This window comes from Pinus tabuliformis, chromosome 7 (genome assembly GCF_031772625.1).
Source record: "Pinus tabuliformis cultivar Carrire ecotype Pingquan chromosome 7, CPIR1, whole genome shotgun sequence".
In the NCBI taxonomy this organism is placed as follows: domain Eukaryota; kingdom Viridiplantae; phylum Streptophyta; class Pinopsida; order Pinales; family Pinaceae; genus Pinus; species Pinus tabuliformis.
In genome coordinates, this window is record NC_142293.1 from 1,897,406,099 (window position 1) to 1,897,428,462 (window position 22,364).

At 38.8% G+C, this 22,364-nt stretch overlaps 1 protein-coding gene across 1 annotated transcript in view; it reads right to left on the minus strand.

Moving 5' to 3' along the window:
- The window catches only part of LOC149256052 (origin of replication complex subunit 3-like), a 437,168-nt gene that overhangs the window by 238,681 nt on the left and 176,123 nt on the right, over positions 1-22,364 (minus strand). The window contains exon 11 of the mRNA XM_089460652.1: positions 19,403-19,472. Coding sequence (XP_089316778.1) covers positions 19,403-19,472 — 70 coding nt within the window. The remainder of the gene's footprint in view (positions 1-19,402; positions 19,473-22,364) is intronic.

Genomic DNA, 22,364 nt, shown 5'->3' on the forward strand with positions numbered 1-22,364 from the left:
AATATAAGACCAATACAACATAGAAAGGAGTTATGGATGAGGGTTAAAAAACCAGTTTGTAGAGTCAAATCCCTTCCTGTAAATAGAGAATGGAGAATTGAATGACCAAGCTCAAGAACTCTTCATCATGATCCTTCTTAGTAATGTTATGCTTCATGGTCACCCTCGTTAGAAAATCTGAAAGACAAAAAGTTTTTCTTATGTTGCTAATTACTTGTGATATTATTATGTTCATATTAACTTCTTCGTGTTCTTTCTTTATCTTCTTCTCATCAAGCAATTATCAAAGCAAAAACATGAAGATCAGGGACACCAAATGCAGGGACTTAGCCAGGGCTAAAGCTCCTATATAGGGGAAAACCTAGTCAGAAACTCTTCCTTCAGTAGATTCAAAATGAGATAGACCAAGACCTTACACCAACAAACTTTCCTCCTCCACCAAGTCAGCCTTCCAAGATGATTTAGTAGTCTCTTCTTATCCAGCAACTTCAACTCAGCAACAATCCAAAAATTCAACTTCCCAGCTACAGAATTTCAGCCCATCATCATCTCTACAGTTTTCGGCCCCTCCAACAGCTTCACACATGTGAGAGAGAGGGATAATTTCGACTTCTTATGCTTGAGAGAGACCTTCTTCTTCGCTATCACTTTTCTCTTCTTTCCTTGAAATTCGCACTTTTTCTAGCCCTAGAAGTTGCATATCAAACTTGATGAGTGAGAGTGACAAATGAGGTCAAGTTGTTGCCTCTATATAGGAGTTTCTACCCCTTTGTTTAGGCTGACTTGTGCAGTTTGAGGTTGATTTCGTGGAGGAGGCCTAATTGACCAATTTTACATTAAAACATACAAACATACGGACATGGCCAACGACATAGATGAGGTTAGGGTTTCGATCAAACATACAAACATACACCTAGGGCTTTATTCCTAGAATCTTACAAGCACTTTGTTCACAAACCCTAATTCATCAAACCCTAGGGTCTCAATACATAATTTAGATATTCACAACAAACCTAAAGGGCTAGGATTTGTATCATAAAAATACCAAAGCCTAAACATCAAAACAATAACAACCCTAAAGTATACTAGGGTTTCATAATCAATATTGACATACCCTTAGCAACAAGAGGCTAGGGTTTTATAGTGAACCCTAAAGGTTAGGGTTACACAAAAATGATCAAATAATATCATGAGAGTAGATTCAATCTAATGATTAATCACCCTAACAAAAATCTTTGTGATTCAAAACCCTAGACATAACAATGTCAGTAATCTAAAGCAAATAAAAGAAGAATGATTGTACCTTTTATAGGGAGAGAACTTTATAACAAAGTTTATAGTATGACATACCTTGAGTTGTTCTTAACAAACCTTGTAGAACATCAATTCTTGAAGGGCTTCCTTTGCAATAGAACTTCTACCATGCTTCAAGTCTATCCTTTGAAGTCTCCTCCATAACCCTTAAGCATTTAGCAAGCTTTCCTAACCAAGGAAAATATACAGAGAAGATTATTAGTACAAAATATAAACAAGTCTTGATGTGAGGAGGAAACCAAACATGAAAAGTTGACACAAAGAGCAAAAACCTTAGCTTTTGTAAAATGGTGAAGGTCCCCTCTTAATCCAATCTCGTGCGATACCTATATCTTATCAAAATAATTCAAAAGTGTTCTAACATGACATGTTAGACCTACACATTCTAGAAATCAAAACATAAATGAAAACAATACAAGACTAAGAACGATATGTAGGAGAGGACTTAATAGTATAGGTCCTTGACTTCTAATTCTTCGGTCTTGTTCTTCTTAGGTGGAGCTTCATCAATAATATTTGCTTGATCCATATCTCTCTTCTTATTCCTTGTATTCTCCGAACATTGATTTTTGCAGTGACCCATCTTATGACAATTGTAACATTCAATCTTGTATACGTCAACCTTCTTCTTGTGATGAACAGAATAGGCATTAGAGGTGACAATTGTAACATTCAATCTTGTATAGGTCAACCTTCTTCTTGTGATGAACAGAATAGGCATTAGAGGTGTTTTCTTCTTCATCTTCCTTCTTGTTGTTTACTAACGATATTTGAGCTTCTTCTTGACTGCATGCATTCCACATTTGCTCAAATGTTGGTGTATCTTTCCAACTATTGATTCTTGATGCAAAAGCACTCCAAGATTTCGGTAGTCCTAGAAGGGCAATAATTACAAGCTCTTCTTCTGGTACAACGTCATCTATTGCTTGGAGTTCATTTCTGATTCTAGATATCCTTATAAAATATGATGAAATGGTATCATCATTCGTCATCTTAACAGTTCCTAGTTCATTCTTGAGGCTTGTTATTTGACTAATGTTCTTGATTGTGAATAATTTGGAAAGAGCCTCGTACATTTCTTGAGTGGAATCTATGTTGGAAATGTATGGAATTAAGTGGTTCTTTACTCCATCCACTATTAGGTTCATGGCAAAGATTTCGGTTTCTCTGAACTTTGTTTTATATGCTTCATCTATAGGCTTCTTGTTAAGTTTAGGTATGTTCTATGCTTAGAGCAATTTATTTCAATTTTCATAGTTAGCTCAATACCTTTTCTAGATTAGCAATCACATCAGCATTAAAGTAAATTGCAGATAGAACATAAACATAAATCACAAAAGACAAGCCAAGACAAGAGGACACAAGATGTGGCGCTAGCTAGGGACAAACCCCAATGTGGGAAACCCTTGATCAATTCTTCTTATATGTTCTTCAATAGTTCAGCAGAGAGAGAGAGAGATAGTACATTTACAACAGAATTCAACACTTTGACTTATCTAGATAAGAGCATAGATAATCTCTAAGAAGATGATACATGAGATCAGTGGAAGACACGCTGCTTCAACTGATTCTCCAAGGTGACTCCTTCACCTATCATCGTGTTGCATCTCGTCATCATGCTACACCTCATCGTGTTGCACCATGTTGCACCTTATGCTTCACTGTTGTCCCATGTGCCATTGTTGAACCATGCTGTCATACAGAATGTCTCATGTGATTGTAGCACCATGCTTGCCACAGTTATCCATGTTGTCCACACTTTCCATGTTGCACCATGCCTGCCATGATGACATGTTGTCCATGCTTGCTATGCTGCACCATGCTTGTTATTGTCCATGCTTGTTTTTGTCATGTCACAACTGTTGTCCCACTTTGCAGCCATGTCATAGCTGTTGTCCCACTTTACAGTTGTTGCACAATGTCATTGTTGTCCTATGTCATAGGGTTGTCCCAACATAGTTGTTATACCTTGCTGCTGACCTATGTGACTCTGCAGCACTATGTAGCCAACTTGTCCATGCATCTTGGCAGCGCCATGTAGCCCAGCGGTCTATTTACTTTGTTGCACTAGTTTGCAGCACCATGTAACCTTAGCATTGTTGTACTAGTCGGCTTGCTTTGTGAGCAGCACCATGTACCCTTGTTGTCATGTGTTGTTTCACCACGCTGCACTACTACACTGCATCACTGGATAGGGCATCACCCTACAACCCTTATCTTCCATACAGATCAGCAAGGCGGCCTTCTAAAGATTGCGATTAAGCAAGGGAATACCCCTCCATACCTACATTATTTCTTTAGGCCTTGTTTAACCGCAGTTAAGGCCATGTTGTCCCTTCAACTCCTTCACGTTGTCTAGGGCAGCCTTCACGTTGTCCTTCCGGTCGTTCAAATTCCTGCTAAGGTCATGTTGTCCCTTCAACCCCTTTACGTTGTCTAGGGCAGCCTCCACGTTGTTCCTTTGACTCCTTATATTGCAACTATAACTCCGTTTTCCACACAGTTGTTCCTCGACCTAATCTGCCCAACATTATGCACTTGGAATAGCCCTTACTTACCACGCTGTCACCTACAGCAAACCCTCACTGCGACCCATAAACTTGACTGCGTTAGGGCTGAATTAGATCAGCATTTAGGGCTGGATTAGACCAGTGTTTAGGGTAGCCTTTAGGTCAGTGTTAGGGCACCCTTCCATCTGCATCTAGGGTTGCCTTCCATCTACATCTAGGGCTGCCTCTTTTCCTCCAACATCTAGGGCTTCCGCTCCTAGATTTCTCTTCCACTAAAACACAAGACAAGTGGAGAGGGAAATCAAGATAGAAGTGTGTGTGCGAAATGACTCACAAGTCATCTCATTTTATACTAAAATGTTGAGCACGTGTGGGGTTTATTTGGTTGTTGGCCGACCTTGACGAATTGTCATATAACACAAATAAATTCATAACTCCATGAATACTTATCGGAATCGGATGATCTTTAGATCAATCCTACACCTCTCAATGAGAGGGATCCAAGAAAAATATCAGCTGCCATAAATTAGATGACCCACATGGAGTTTGGCTTTAGTTGCCAATTTTAACACTTCTTGACTTTTCTTTGAACAAGATCCAAAACTTTGTTCTTTTTGAGAATGAGATCTGTCCTCTTTTTCTAGGCCTTGTAGTTCGAGGCTCCTTCTAGTTGTTTTCTCCCTTCATTGAGTTTGACATATTTCTTGTAGATAGTAGACTTATCTCCTTGTATGATCCTTTTTCCTTGATGACCTTTCTTTGATCTCCTTTTCCTCAATAGATCTTCAACCTGCCTTTTTCCTTCTTCTTCACCTTAGCTTTGATAAGATGTTAGAAAATCGAAAAGGCAGAAAGATTTTCTTATGTTGATAATTACTTGTGATATTATTATGTTCTTATTAATTTCTTTATGTTCTTTCTTTATCTTCTTCTCATCAAGCAATTATCAAAGCAAAAACATGAAGATCAGGGACACCAAAAGTAGGCACTCAACTAGGGCTAAAACCCCTATATAGGGGAAAACCTAGTCAAAAACTCTTCCTTCAGTAGATTCAAAATGAGATAGACCAAGACATTAGACGAATAAACTTTCCTCCTCCACCAAGTCAGCCTTCCAAAATGATTTAGTAGTCTCTTCTTATCTAGCAGCTTCAGCCCAGCAACAATCCAAAAATTCGACTTCACAGCTATAGAATTTCGACCCCCATCTACAGAATTTTGGTCCAGTTGTAGCTCTACATTTTTCGGCCCCTCCAGCAGTTCCACACATGTGAGAGAGAGAGAGAATTTCGACTTCTTATGTTTGAGACAGACCTTTGTCTTCTTTGCTAGCCCTTTCCTCTTCTTTCCTTGAAATTCGCACTTTTTCTGGCCCCAGAAATTGCAAATCGAACTTGATGAGTGTGAGTCACAAATGAGGTCAAGTTTTTGCCTTTATATAGGAGTTTTTGCCCCTCTGTTTAGGTCGACTGGTCTAGTTTGAGGCTAACTTGGTGGAGGAGGCCCAATTGACCAATTTTACATTAAAATAAATTTCTTTCTTCACAAATAAATCCCAAGAAGGGTTTGTTACAATATGACATGGACAAGGACACTTGACATAAACCCTAGAAGCCTGCAATGGAGGCTTTGACCTAAAAATAATTGACCCAAGCATGAAATCCATGCTTTAATAAGTCAATTTATTTAATAATAAAAAAAAAATCTTTATTTTGACAAATATATTACATTATGATTGAAGTACAATTATGAAGATTGACACTAGTTACATTCTTCAACAGCCCTAAGGTCATGATGAGAAAGAAAAGGGGAATGATGATATAAAGGGTCGCAAAGTTGATTTGGGGTAGCATCGAATGTGCTCTAGCCACAAAATTTGGTGGAGAGGTTGGGACACATGAGATCTCCAATACCCAGAAAGGGTTTGGGCAGATTCTAAACAAATCAGGAGATATTAAAATAATTAATATTATTAATGGAGTCCCTAAGTCTAAACTTAGGGAAAATAAAATATTAATGTGTATTAATATGAATCTGTGTTAGAATGGTCCAAAAGACATGAATCAAGCCAGATCTAATCTTAGTCGTTGATTAGGGACTTAATCTCGGCCGTTGAGATGTCAACAAGAAAAGTATAAGAGGAGGCTTGAGGGTCACTTGGAGAACACACCAGAGGGATCAGTCATTTTATTCTCTAGAGCAGGGTTTGCTAAGAAAAATAGAATCAGTGACTGGGAGAGCAGCTGAGGGGAATTGAGTACAGAGAAACGGAGAAGGCAAAGATTGTGTCAGAAGAGCAGCACAGCAGCCAAGGAGAGTGACGCAAAGCCAGCAAGGGCTCACACAGGGCCACGTAGGGGCAGCCAAGTGCTGCGCAGAGCACCAGCGAGGCCAACATGTCTAATGCAGAGGCCCAGAAAGCTGACACAGGGCCTCCTGGGGCTGACGTAGGCCAAGAAAGGCTAACGCAGGGCCAACGTGAGACAGAGAGGGGCTGACGCAGTCCAGATTGGGCAGACGTTGGGGTTGCAGAGCAATTTTGTGCTAAGAAGCTGCCGGAAGGATTTTCCAGGATTTCAGCTAGGAGATTTATCTCAAACTGTGAGGTATAGCGGATAAGGAAATTCTCTATTGGGTAGGCCAGTTTCGGCACCCAGATTGTACTCTGATATTGCTTATTAATAAGAAAACCCTCAAATAGTTGCACCGGTTTTCCCGCATTGGGTTTTTCCGGAGACATTGGTCCAAAAATAATGGTGTCATGTGGTGTGTTTGTTCTTGTTCCTTTTAGTTGTTAATCTACAATATGTTGAGCATGCACTGGTGTTTATTTTCAGTATTTCCTTTGTAAATAACTTGTTAAGAAAAAATAACAAGTAGGTAGGAATAAATCAGAAAAAGTGCATGAAGGGTTTCTAACTAAGGAAAATTAGAAACTTCAACACGCAACACGATGATTGCTCCATAGGATGATTGCATTTAAGGGAAACTATTATAGTGTGCTCATTATTTTGAGAGCATGGCTGGGAAGGAGTGATACATCGAATAAGTTGCTTTTCCTCAAGATCATATTCAAGAGGGGAAAGGTTCATCAATAGCACTGATAATATGAAAAGGGGTGAGACAATGGGTCATTGAAGACCCAATTATAGTCTTAGGATCATGAAGAAAGCAAGGAGAAGCAAGGCACCTATTTATGTCATTATCAATATCGTAGATAGGACCTTCTTGCATATGACAATCAATCGCTTCCCACTGTCCTTCTTCCCACGGGGGAAAATAACGATCCTTCCTTTCAAGGATATATCATTATAAGTAAGGTTTTGGAGAAAGGGAAGACCAGCCTTAACCTCATCCTCCTTGTTAGTATCATAAACTAGGTCACTGTCAAAATGATTGCCAATGATCTCCCATTTCCCTTCTTCAACATGCAAGTAATCTCCAATATTAATTTTCAAGGGATCAATGGGATCACCTTCTCCAAGATCATTAAAGACCACATGATCAAGAATAATATCCTCGAAAGAGGTAGGGCTAGTCTCAACTTCAATTTCCTGAACATTGACCAAGGGCTCAATGAGGTTGTCCTCTTCTTTGCTATCATTATCAATCCCCATTTTCACAATTGACAATTCCTCCACATCACCCTTAGTTTCTTGGTCACCTTCCGCATGTATGTCTTGCTTAGGATCATCCAAATTTTCTATTATTTCTCCAGGCATGGGGTGATATTGCAAGTGATTTTGTTGCAAATTGCAATGCCTTTCCTCAACAGCATGACATGGGATCTAGAATGCACAAGTATAGTAAGTGAGCTCAAGGAAAAGGATATGTTGCACTTGATAGAGCTCGCCCCCTTTTCTAGCACATAAATTAAATAAGAAGTCTTTGTCCTCGTGATCAAATACATGCTCACAATATTCACAAAATCCATCCAGTCTTTCTTATAGAATCTGAAGATCTTCAAGATCAAGTGGCATATTATCATCTTGGTCATTGCAAGGAAATTCAGGGACAATTTCTTTTCTACAATGAGTCGTTTCCTATGATTTTGCATATTAAACTGAAGTGCAGTCGCCAGGGTGAGTTCAAATGCCTTGAGAGATCTTTGCTTCACCCTACAAGCATTAACTTTGAATTTTAATGAAGAACTAGGGTTGTGTTCTTCCAAAGTAGTCACCAAAGGGATATATTGATAATGTTGTATAGGAACAAGACACACGTCTTGTGTCCTTGGCAACAGCGCCAAAAATGTTGTTGCATAAGCTAGCAAGCCTTGTAAAGAGGCAAGAGTTGGAAGGCACGACACCTTGGGACAGAGGCCCATTACCAGCACAGCCTTAGTCCCCTTCTCTGCTCTGATTTTCAACAACGAGAGGAGTCCCAGTATTTCTCACTAAGGAAAGATGTGTCAATGATAGGTTTGGAGTGAGGCAATGTGGCTCATTCAATGGGAAGGTTCAATAATGTGCAAGCTTTGGGAAAAGCTTGTAAGACTTTCCACGAAAAAACCCCTTGAAAAGAAGACTACACGAGACCTAGGGTTCAGATATTTAGAGATATATGAGCTCATCCAAGGTCAACGTAGGCAAGAGAAAAGGCTATGAATGATATACAACAAGTACTAAAGCACAAGCCTTAAATAAATCCCTAAGTTGAAGGATTAGCTTCTAGGGTTCCCACTTGGTGTGAAGGCTAGGGCATCAATTTTATGGAGATTCCACCATTGGAATTCTTTCAAAACTTGAGGATGCCTAGAGGAGACACTAATGAAGGATCTTATCCAAACGAAATTTGAAATCTCCTCCTCTATTGGAATTCGCACCAAGCCCTAGAGGGGCCTCCTTATCCTTAAATGGATGAAGAAAAAGGTGAGAAGAAATACGATTTTAGAGTAAGATGTGATCATCAAGGACCCAAGACCCAGTGCCTGACTATTGGGAGAATTGGAGTCAAGGATAAACCAAGAAATGGAAACTCGCTCTTCAAGGATGCGTAAAGAAGCAGCTTCGCTATCCCTTATCAAGGCAGCTACACAGCCATTCTAGACTTTTACACTTCGATGACACTTGTTATGGAGTTTCAAGGATGTAAATGCAATCAAATCCTCTAGGAAAATTCATTCATTCATTATCTATGAGTAACACATGCAAAACCCCCAATAGTTTCAATGCTTTAAACAATTTTTACTAGAGGATAGGGGCCCTAGGAAACAATGTGATGGCCATAATAATAGGGGGTAGAGCTCATGTTTGGCTTTTGCCCACGTGCTAAATTTTATTGTCCCAGCCATCTTTTGCATTTTGTAGTACTATTCCTATTGTATGTGGCCATATTATGCTTTTATATTTATTTTTAGTTGCATCAACCTTTGGGGCATCATTCCAAGCCTGACCTAAGGTGTCGACAAGGGTAAGGGGAGGTTAACACCTTGTCGACAGAATGGACAAATGTGGACCCAAATGGTAAAAATATGAAGAGGGCTTGTAATGAGCGTAGGGGAGTGAGATATGTGGTGTTAATGTTAGTTTTTGGTAGCATTGGAAGTGCTCTAGCCTTGAAAATTGTTGGAGAGGCTAAGGCACATGAGTTCTAAAGAACCTAGAAACCGTTTGGTGAAATTCCACCCAAATTGCATTTTATTAAAATAATTAATATTTTTAATGGAGTTCCTAAGTCTAAATTTAGGGAAATTAAAATATTAATGGGTATTAATCAAAATATGGGTGAGAATGATTTAGAAGGCAGATCAAGTCATGTTTTAATCTTAGCCGTTGATTAGAAACTTAATCTCAATCGTTGAAGACACGAGGACACGAGACACGGAGGACACGTAAATACGAGTATTCAATACGAAACGCTGCGACCCAGAAACAGGACATGGTGGACACGTTTTATATATATTTAATAAAATATATATATATATACCGAAATATAGTTTTTTATCCATATTAAATTGCAGGTTGCAGCTTATCTAATCAAATTAAAATATAATTAAAGGGTCCAAGTTTGAGTTTTCTCTTTGGTGTGAGGGACATATTACAGATTTGGAGGCTGCCTTGAAAACAAACAGGCCGTGATACCTCTGCCTGGGTGTGAGAGCTGATATCATCTGCTCTGGGCCAGGTTCTGGTTATTGAGAGGTTGAATCTAGACATATATAGAGTTGTGTTGCAGGGTGTGGGGAGGCTGGTCTGCGACAATACAATTAAATTTGTCCTATAATAGCTTTCTACTCCATGAAAGATAAAAAAAATCCCGATTATAGGTACAATATTTGCAATGGCAATTCAGGTGAGCAAAGACATTCCATATTCAATGGTATATTAAAGTACTTTAAATACTTAATTGAAAGGTCCATTTTTTCAGACGAATTTCAGTTTCTCTAATAGACCGTTCTAACTTCTAAGTTCCACCCATGCAAGTTACTACTATGTTTTTTTAGATAAGCATGTAAATGTAGTAAATGTTTAAGTTGATGTAGTTTAAACAGATTCAAGGCAAACATTATGTTGTCCATCAGGTTCAGGGAGCTATTTGAAAAGGAAATCACAAGTGGATCTAGAATGTGATGTTTAAATCCCTAATTTTGACACTGAAAGTCAAATACACAGATTGTCAAATGTAATGTGCTATTGGTGGTTCCACCAACTAATGTAAGCAGCCACTAGTAATCTTACCAGCTTTTCTGTATCGAACAAGCAGTGAATCTGATAGGGCCAAACTCTGTGCACATAAACACGTTATGATTAAATCTCTACAAAAATTTTAATGTTCTAAAACTTCAGAACAAATTTGTTACATGGAAGTTAGTGATGTTAAGAGTGATAGCATTTTTTGGGACAGACCTTTGATGCAGATATGTCATCCTAATGCTATATATAAGAATTGTTGTTACTCAATATTGTTATCCTAGCAGTTGAAGGTATGCCTCCTTTTGGTTGGTAAATGTGATGCCTTCTAATGTTGGTTTCCATGGGAAAATTTATATAAAAAATTATGCCTCTTTGTAAAAGCCATTTGTTTCTTTCACCTTTCGACAAAATCTAAGGTGAAAAAATCATGTAATTGCTCAGGATGTAGTCACTATTGTGCATATTATTCATGGCTTGTGAGTTTACGAGCAGCATCAAGATCCTCTCAGATCTTTTAAAGCATCATTGTTAAGACATAACTCTCATATTATAGGAATCTATGTCTCCCTAATGATGTTTGTATTCTCACATAGTTGTCAGTCAAAACCAAATACATGGAGAAACCTTGCTTGAACCAGGAAATGCTGATGGACCCATATGGTGGTTTTATCATGGGAAAATATCAGAACATTAGTATTTCTAGGTGCCTAAAGGACCCAGTAAAGCTAGCAGAATTCACTGGCAGTTGTATGCATGGCAATTTTTGTGGTTCTTTTAGGCACCCATCATCATTACAAATTCATCACCTTTGTAATTCAAACATTCAGGCCTAAGATGCTTGATCCAGGATGGGGATGAATGCATTTGATCAAGAAGGAAATATGCTTCGGTATGGTGCTTATTAGGTTGAGTTTACTTTTGTAGTGGGGCCACATCCATTGCTGTGCAGATGGCTGAGCGTATCCTTAAAAGGGACTGAGTTTAGTGTTTCTTGTGCGCTGTGTGGAACGAATCTCAGTGCTGGAGGTTGCTAACAATTCTGGGCAGCCCGTAACCCTTATCTAGCTGGATGAGTTAGCTGCTACTACTATTCCTGTGCATGTAGAGCCACAGATACACGATTTTCAGTAAAGGAACGAGTGCCCTTAAATAACCCGCAAAAATCCATCGCGCGGCCTTTAAATTACACTTTTTGCAGCATACGTATTCAACCAGACGAAATACGTTAGGGCTACGTTTTCAACAAACGAAATACACGTTTTCGAAATTCAGGGACACGAAGAAAACCATAGAATACGTATTCAATTTCCAGGACACGTTAAAAAACGTATTCGACACGTATTAGGGCCGTTTTCGTGTCCAATACGTAAAATACGGGACACGGGACCCTTTTGGACGTGTCCTGTGACTTAGTGCTCTAGTGATCCTCCACACTGCCTGCCCATTCAATATTCGAATAATAATGCAATTTCATCTTTTCAGCAGCGTATCTCAATCCATGAGAGATTCTGCCCTGAAGATATCTCAGAAGATTCTTGGCACCAATCCAGTGAGGCTCAACCAAATATGAGCTCAACATGCTAACTGCAAAACATATGTTCGAACGGAGGCTCACCAAGAACATCAATGCGAATGAGTTTATGAAACTCAGAGGCATTCCCAAATCAAGTCCGATATCACTACCATATAACCTCTGAAAGTTAAGATCTTCGAGGTAGTCACAGGCTAGCAGTTTATCTTTCCACGTTCAGAATCCAACTCCCTCTGTCTTCTACAAATGAGAGGGTCCGCACCTATCAAACATCGGTGTCGGTATGAGAGGTCTGTCATCCACAAACTTCGGATGGTTTGGATAGATTTCACTCCTAGTGAATCTCAGCTTCATCAGACAGCTGTAGATCCTCTCATACTATGCTCGGGGTGTCTTGCTTCACGCCATAGAGGGTTTTCTTCCACCAACATACATGAGATTCCTGATCATCAATCTCAAACTCCACGGGTTGTTCCTGCTACATGAGGGGGAATGGTCCCCTCATAATGTTTTCCTTCGGTACATTTCAGACATGTACCTTCATGATCCTTTTTGAATTCAGGCATCCGAGTCACCATCTGACTCACAGACCTCCGGTGTTGAGTCAATGGACATGGTCCCCAGTGGACTTCCTGCAACTTGATACAACCCTGAACTCAAAAACATCTTTGAAAGATCTATTTTCAAACACGTACCTTTCCATCGATAAGTGCCACCCTGTAACCTTTGACTTCCATTTCTGAGATGGACATCAGGTTCGATCAGGTACATAAAGAGATTTTGGGGTTTCTTGCTTTAGTGGAGGAGTCGACCACTTCCTTGATGACCTGCATTACCAGTCATTCCTTTGATTATTGAAGATGTCACAGGAATGATTGTTATCTTCATCAAGAGATGTTTCTCTGCCAAGCACAACAGCCAAACTTATTTCAACAAGGCATCCGCTTTTCCTTCCACCCTTAGATCCGAACTTCCCAATGAAGTGATCATTAGATGGGCCATCAGAAACTTCTGTTGCGCCATTCTGATAACATTCTCTAGTTCGATTTCACCCTAGGTGAATTATGAGAAACCCATTGATCCTTTTGTCTTGTCCCAACTGTCTTCGGTGATTGCTCTTTCACTCTTGCTTGGGCATTATCTTCACCTTAGCTCTGATACCATGTTAAGTTTTGGGTATGTTCTATGCTAGAGCAATTTATTTAAATTTTCATAGTTAGCAATCACATTAGCATTACGATAAACTGCAGATAGAACATAAATATAAAACGTAGAAGACAAGCCAAGACAAGAGGACACAAGATGTGGCGTGAGCCAGGGACAAACCCCGCAATGTGTGGGGAAACCCTTTGATCAAATTTTCTTTTATCTTCAAAGTTCAGCAGAGAAAGAGAGAGAGAGTACATTTACAACAGAAGTCAACACTTTGACTTATCTAGATCTAGCATAGATCATTTCGTATAATGATGAGATCAGTTGAAGACATTCTGCTTCAACTGATCCTCCAAGGTGACGACTTCACCTATTGTAGTGTTGCATCTAGATCCACTTGCTGCACCACTGTGTATGACACCATGTTGCACCAATCATGATTATCATCATGCTGCCCATGTCCATGTTCTTTATCATTCTGCTCTTCATGTTCATGATCTTATAATGTTGTCTATGTTTAGCATGTTGCCCATGTATCTCATGATGTTGTCCATGTTCTACATGCTCATGAATATGCTGACACAATTCTACTGAAGATTGTTACAGTCATACCATTGACTGCTATATCAACATTGCTGCCCTTCAAAGATGACAGTGTATATGTTCTGGCACCTTTATATTTGACTGTGGCTCCCATCAACATTGCTGCCCCTGACTGCGTTATATATGTCCAGATCACACATCAATACAATGTTCGTATCTCTATGCCACCGAAGTTTATATACATCACTACTGTTCATTATATTAGGGCTGTGTATGATTTATAATGAACAACGTATTTGTTCCTCCATGAACAGCATATATGATCCATAATGATCAGCGTATATACCCAGCATGTATCTTCACAACGTGTATTCTTATATGCATATATTATATGCATTCTGGACAGTGTCTAGAATCTAGCATTCTGTAACACATCATAGCGTTCATACTACAATGACATATGACTACCTTCATATCTGCATTACCTAATTTTAGTTTTGACTGCAGTTACTCAGTGCAGATACCCGAGTTTGATTTTGATTGCGGCTTCATCGTTACCCTTATGTGACTGCGGTTGTTCCTTTTATGACATCGGAATATCAGACTTCATGAACAACGTGGATATGACTCTCATGCCCAGCGTATGCATTGCCAAGACTGCGTTAGGTTAATGCCATGATTGCGTTCACAATTGATTACGTATAAGTCATGAATCTTCATGTCCACGTAGAACCCTGGCAACCACCCATGCGGTGAGCGAAGGTTCTCAGATATGTTACACTGGTCTGGCGTTTCCACAAATCTCCGACACCACAGCGGTAGGCCTTGATTTTACTCATTTTGACAATGGTATTCGATCACCGAAACCCTCTAAAAAGAAACAGCAATAAAATTGCAGATCCTCCTTAATTCAAGCTTCAGGGTCAGGTACGCACTGGAGTTGCCATGTTGGTATATTAGGTAGAACCCTGTTGAGCATACATATATATTGCTGGTCATTTCAGGTCATTACCAGCGTATATATATATATATATATATATATATATATATATATATATAACCATGAACAGCATATAAGTGAGCTTCCATGAGCAGCGTAATAGTCCTCTTCTTAGCAATGAGTTAGAGCATCATTTGACTGTGTATATATGTCTTCATGACTGTTGAAGGAGTCTCCTTGTCACTGTGTTGGATCAGCATACTTTGGCTAGGGCATCATCAAACAAGGACAGCGTATTCCTTTTGTGAGTCTCCTTCTCCAAAAACCCAAGACGTGGAGAGGAGGAGATCACTCAAGAATGTGTGTAAATGACATCAAATCCTCAACTATTTATACCAAAAACACATGGGTTGAATAGACATGACGTTTGGGCTTCTAGAGCCTACATAAGAGCTGGTCGGCTTGATGATAATTACATAATCAAAATAAATTCATATCTCCATAAATACTTATCGGAATCGGATGATCTTAGGATCAATCCTACACCTCTCGACGAGAGGGATCCAATAAAAATATCAGCTGCCATAAATAAGCCAACCCACATGGAGTTTGGCCATAGTTGCCAATTTAACATCATGTAGTGCCACTCCTAAAGCTAATAGCTAGCAGAAGAGATTCCACGGGATTAGGATACGGGATTAGCCCCCCGCTACCCAGTTGAGGTAAGGAAACAAGAGTACAGTCGCTGCCCTTTTGTTCCTCCGAGTACCCCCACTAATCTACGCCCAAGTGTGCCCAAGAAAAGCAAGCATAAACACTCAATTACATAATGAAAAATCATCCCTTCGGCATTGGATGGCCCACCTTCAAACATATGATCATGACAGATGAGCGAGGGCCCACAATGGCTAGCGCAAGTGGTGGAGAATGGTAGCACACCAAGCTATTAGGTGGCTGCAAGGGGTTGCTGGCTATCGGCTGAATACGAGACTAGGAGAAAAATCATCCTATACGAGTCACCCACTGGAAGTGGGTAATAGGCATCAAACATCCTTACTCCTTTGCAAGATATAGCATATCTTATGAATCCATAGACTCCAACCACCGCAGGACTAGGCACTAGCCTTGTCTAGTTGGTGATCAAGTCATCTTTTATCCACAAATTAAATTTCTCTTTCTCTTTTCTCTAATTCGGCCCTCTTAAGGCCAAGCGGCCCAATTAGGGCTTAGTGTGAATTAGCTAGGAAGAGGAATTTTTGGTCTTGGAAAGTTTCAACAATAAGATTTGTAATGGTTTCCTCAAAATCATTCCTCTTGGTGGCTATTCTTTCCATTTTCATCCATAATTTCTCTTGCCCTAGGATAAAACCCTACTTTGGTTTAAGCTTCAACTACGCTTGTTGAAGGTTTCATGTGGCTTTCTCTTGCTAATACTCATTATTGGAAACCTTTTCTTTACATCTTGTCCTTGGGGCATCCCCTTGTCCACACTATTACTCAAACCCTAGGTCTAATGTGCCCTATTTTTGACTTGTCTAAGGGAAGCACGTTGCATTTCCTTCATCGCTTGAGCCTTGTCCTTAAGTTAAGTCCTCCCTTACAAACCTTTTAGATACCTTATACCTTTAAGCATAGAACATCTCTTAGTTGACCTATCTACCGAGACTCCTCCCATTGGTGAAAATCCATAGATAGTAGGGGGTAGTATTTGTGGCGACACAGGGCTACTACCTTATTATTGCCACTTGGTCTAATGATTGCCTTGTAGGATACCCCTCCACAAGTCCTGCTAGATTTTGCGGAAACAAGAAGGGTTCAACATGAAGATTGAGATTAGTTGCCTCAAAATCATCTTCCTTTGTGGTTAATCCATCCATTTTTCTCCACAATTTCTCTCGCACGAGCTATTTGCCCTAAGAGAAACCCTAGTTTAGCTAAGCTTCAACTTGAGGGCTTCTTGAAGGTTTCATATGACATTAGATTGCTAATACTTATTGTTGGAAACCTTTTCCTTTGTACCTTGACCTTAGGATATTCCATTTTGCATGCTATCACTCAAACCCTAGGTCTAGCATGCCCTAGATTGGCCTCTCTAAGGGATGCGAATTGCCTCTTCATCATTGTTTGAGCCTTGTACTTAAGTTGAGCCATCTTTAGGAAGCCTATTGTGTTAGCTTAATCATCTAAGCCTTGAATATCTCGTATAAGTGACCTCAGACCGAGACTCCTCCCATTGGTGAAAATCCACAAAGAGCAGGGGGTATTGGCTATAGTGACAGTGAGCCATTACCTCATTGTTGTCACTTGGTCTAGTGCTTGCCTTGCAAGGTACACCTCTACAAGACCTACTAGATTTTGAGGCAACAGAGCCTAATGAGGAAAAGCAATGTAGGCAAGGAGCTTGTTAGGCCTACCATCATGAGATTTGCAGCTCACTTCCTCACATTACAATCTCTCATTTCCCAACAACAAAACTTGCAAATAAAACTTTCCAATGATGATTGAATGCATCTTGTTGGTCTCATAGAGCAGATGGAAAAGACACCAAAAGAAAGTTTTCGACAAAATTTTTTGGATAAAAGAAATAGACTTGTGAAACTTGGTGAGCCCCTTGTTAAGGTGTTGCAGTTGGTCGACGGGAAGAAATTGGCCATGGGCTACATCTACAAAGCTATGGATCAGGTAAAGGAGTAAATACACACCCTACAAGGATATAGTAAGTAAATATGGGCCTATTTGGGAGATCATTGATAATAGATGCAATAAATCAACTCCATCAGCATATACATGTAGCCGGGTATTTCCTGAACCCAAAGTATCATTATAAAGATCAACTAAGAGAAGCTCAGAGTGGGGAGGTCAGCAATGGGTTGTACAAGCGCTTGGACCGCATGGTACTTGAAGAGTCACAACAGTTGAAAATAAATCAATAACGCACTACTTTCATTGGGGCCACAGGCACATTTGCCAAAAATTTCCTAAAGATTGCAAAAGATGTGGATCGACTAGGTAATTAATTCCAAAAAATCAATCATATAAAATTCAAATTGGAATTTGTAAATACTTGCTTTTTAGCCAAAGTTCAAACTTACTGTGTAAATTGTTGAACAATCAACTAACTTTAGTCTGTCTTTGTAGCACATTGGCGGGAGTAGTTTGGCAACCAATGTAGCAAAATTTTGCAGTTAGAGTTCTCAGTCAAATTTGCAATGCTTCTAGGCATGAGCACAATTGGTCTGTTTTTTAACAGATTCACACAGAGAAGAGAATCATTTGGAACAAAAACAATTAAATGAACTTGTTTTCGTGCAGTACAACCTTCAACTAAGGGGCAACCAATTGTTGAACAGAAGCCCTAATCCAGATCCCATTGTGTTGGATGATATTGATCCAACTGCAAAATGGGTGGAGGAGACTCAACCAGCTAAGTTTGATATTGATTTACATATTGATGCCATGGAGTTGCGGGGTGTTGATCCCAATGCAGATCCGGTAGTTGAACTAGGAGCTGAAGGAAGCCAACCACCAAGACCGAGCATAACCCATGGTGAGGGAAGCAGTAGTTGTGCTGCTTGGAAAACTCGTGCTTCTAGTTATGCTAGGCCCAGTGTTGTTGCTCTTGTTACTCATGGTGAGAGAAGCAGTAGTTGTGCTGCTTGGAAAACTCGTGCTTCTAGTTATGCTAGGCCCAGTGTTGTTGCTCTTGTTACTGTTAGTACGGTTACTGAGGCTGCATAGGAGTTTGAGTCGTCCTCGGACTCTGAGTCAGATAATGTTTATGTAGCTCCTAGAGATGATCCCACGTGCAGTAGTGGTGATGATTTTGATGAGTGGTCATGTTGATCAGTGATTTGTAATAGGCTAGTGGCCTAGTAGCTTGAGTTATAGCATTGCTTTTGGACTTTAGAGGCCATTTAGAGCCTCTTTTGTTCTGTATTTTGTTGATGATATGTATTGCACTCGGTGCAATTTTGATATATGCAGCCTTACATGGTATAGACAAAAAGAATTTGCATGTTATATCTCTAATGATTTGGAATCATGGTTTGTAATATTAATAATATTTTTTTCATTAAAAATTGATTCTTTCATGCATTATTTTCGGTTCTGGTTTATTGAATCTGGTTTGATAAGGTTTGATCTGGCTCCAATTTGAATACCGTTTAGATAGGCAGCCGGTTCAAAACCCGATTCCAGTTTTTAAAACTATGCTTATAAGTTGCAGTAATAGTGATGGAATCTCGATCTTTCTCTTGGGATTCAACTAAAAGCATAAGCTATCCAAGGAAGGTTGTCTCAATTTTCTGACAGTTTTCATTTTTACAGGCCAGACTGACCCTTACTTCCTTCACCCAAATAGTGCTTGTTGACATAGCTTCTGATGCAATGGTTTGAATTTTAGTTGCATCATCTACCTTGTCAAACCCATGTCATTCTGCCACTAGTTTTATAGTCAAATATGGAAATAGATATTACTACATGAAATGCATCAGAAGAACTGCGTAAATAGAGAAGATGTTATAACTTATAACCCCACATTTAGTAAAGAGAAATAAGAAATCTACGACTGAAGAAAAACAGTATACTACCTACGTCAGAGAAATATGGATATAAATAGAACTCTTGCTTGAATTTCTTTCTTTTTGTTTCAACCAGTTTTCAAATTCAATTTTTGGAAACATTCAATTTTACTCTTCAAATTCACTTATTTAATCGATTCAAGAAATAGACACACAAAGGCAGCCTGAATGCACAAAAGCCACAATCCTACTAATACCTCTGTCATTCCTTTTGTCAGCTTCTCCCACTCCTTAAGGAGGCTAGCTAATAATGGCAATGACAGATCCCTGGATCATAATGACCAAATAATGTTATTACATGCAGTCATATCTTATTCATTCAAAAGGTACTCTGCTTTGTAGCTAATAACTAAGGATACAGTGATTAGAAGTTCCACGTGTTCTAATCTTACCATGGCTATAAAAAATAAAATAATAAAACAACTGAACAGGAACAACAATTTTAAGCTTAGTTGATCTGATTCAGAAGAAGCAAACAGAAAACTTAAAACATATGGATAACATTGCAAAAGACACCGTATGGATAACATCGTAGAAAAAACAAAAAGCTGATATGGCTTCTACTTACTGTTATCTTATAGCATCCCAAATCCTTTATAGATTGATCCCCAAATGAGGAAGAAAATTGTCAATAAAAATCCATGAGTGAAAGATAACTAAAAAACCAGATTGCTTCTATGTGTCCTTCTACCAGCATTTGTCCCTCGCTATCATCAACTAATCTCTATGCATTCTATTTTCATATTCTACCATATCTATTAAGAACATACCATGTTTGGTAACAATAAAACATCCAATCCGACTAGGAGAGGAGAAGGAAATCCATTTAGGATATACAAACATGTGAGTGATGATCTGCAGGACCTCTTGTAAGAGTTTAAAGACCATCGACTCTTCACAAAGGTGAAAAGTTATGACGTTTGTTGCTTACCTATTATTATTATTGTTGCTATTATTTAATGCATGAATATATAGTGTATGTTTACGTACATTACATGCACACCTTAGAGGGTGCTTTATCCCCAATGTATAGTTGGGAGGATCTATGTCTTCATTCCTCCTTTTACTTCTTTTACCACACGAGGGTGTGCTGACTAAGGAAACAGGATAGTAATATCATTGAAGTTTTGATTAATATTGTCATGTTGTGGAGGGTTTTATCCATCCTAAGTTAACTTTCTTTAGCTTAGTATCGTTCAACATTTGATGAGAAATTCTTTGATTGTTATTTTCAATATATATTTGGAAACAAGTTGAATTGGAATCCTAATATCTAGGAATGCAGACTAACTTTTTTCTTCGTTTGGTGTTAGAATGATGAATGTTTCCTGATCCTCCATCAGCTTTTCTGATTACAGCGATGATAGGCTCAAAAATTTTAGTTTCATTCTAACATGTGGGAATCAGTAGATGATGCTTTATAGTTCACCAGTGCATTAACACCCCTTGAGCTAAGATACAATTTTGTCCATGCTTATGGATGGATCTTCAATTATAACTAGATCTATAAGTTCCACTTTGTCAATCAATGGCTTGACTTTATCAATGACAGATAAATAATCACTACCAATACTTGCTTTCGCAGCTTCAATTGCATTGACTAAAGTGCCCCCATCTAGCATGTGTACCTTGACTTCTACAATTGTTGTTGGCTCAACTGACTTGGTTGACAACTCTTTATCAAACTTTGGAATAGATATCTCCTTTCTCATTAATTATTTTACTTCATCGAGTAACATTTGAGTAATGTCAATTGGTTGTTGCTTGAGTGGTTGGAAGGAAAAAGTTGTCACCCTCCACACCAAAGCTCAAGTCCCAATTTACACCATATTCTCCCTTACTAAGCTGATTTTTTATGACATACATATGATCTATGATTGAGTTTTTAACCTATATTTGTGTCTCGAAAAGTCTAGGGTTTACCCTCAATACTGTTCATTTTCTTAGTGCAATTAGGGTTACCACAATATATCTGAAATTCTGATACTTACTTTTGATGTATTCCATCAAAAAAATAAAAAATAAAACTTTGTTGAATTTGTCCCAACTTCTTGCATTTAAAGTTAAGATTTATTTTCAATATTGATGCAAGAGCATTTTACCTTTAAATCAACCAAGTTAATGTGGCCTTAGAAGTCTTTATTTTACTAAGGGGGTGGGTTCCCTAATTTCTGAATTCTTGTAAATTTCCTATGTTTCTTTGTCAATTCTAGAGAAATTGTATTAGTTGTATTAAGATTGAAATACATTGTAATCAGATATGTTTTGTTCGAACACATCTCGAGAGTTTGTTAGAGTTAGAGAGATTTTAGGGCAGTTATAGATATCTTGAGGATTTTGTAGATTCAAAAAGATACTAGAGTTTGCTTGAGTGATGATTTTGTGGATTTGAACCACTTCCCATTTTATAATCCTTTGAAGTAATTAAAAGGCATCGGTAGATAGATAGAGAGGGGACTTTTGGAGAGAAGATAAAGGTCGAGGGTGTGTAAGAAAGAGGGTTGAGGCTGCATGCCTATGTTGAAGATTAGGCCAAGTAATGTAGCTTTGATTTTAATGAATGGAAAAAAATCATATAAAGGATTTCAATATCTCATGGTAGAGTACCTCCAGGTTAATCTTGTTGGATATCTTTGTTTGGTTAATGAGTATCTATGAATGAGTGTTTAATCACTATGACTATATCTTGTTGTGGTCTTTGTGGAGGTTTGTCAAAAGCAATCCATGGAAGTGTGTGAAATGTTGATTTGGGGTAGCCTCAGATGTGCTCTAGGCCTCAAATTTTGTAGGGAGGCTTGGGCAAATGTATTCCAAAGAACCCACAAAGCGTTTTGGGAAATTTCACCCAGAGACAATTTTAGTAAAATAATTAATATTTTTTAATAGGACCCTAATTCTAAACTTAGGAAATTAAAAATATTAATGGGTATTAATCTAATTGTGGGTGTAACTTCTAGAAGAAGACGGAGATCAAGCCAAAACGATCTGGGCCATTGATTAGGGGTTAATCTAGTTTGTTGGTTGTCCAATAGAAATATATAAGAAGGGGTTTGACGGTCATTTTGAAAACACACCGAGAGATCAAGAGATTGAATTTCTAAAGTGAGAAGTTCTCAGGAGGAAATTTCGATCAAGGATATTTCTTGCAATTGAGGGGCA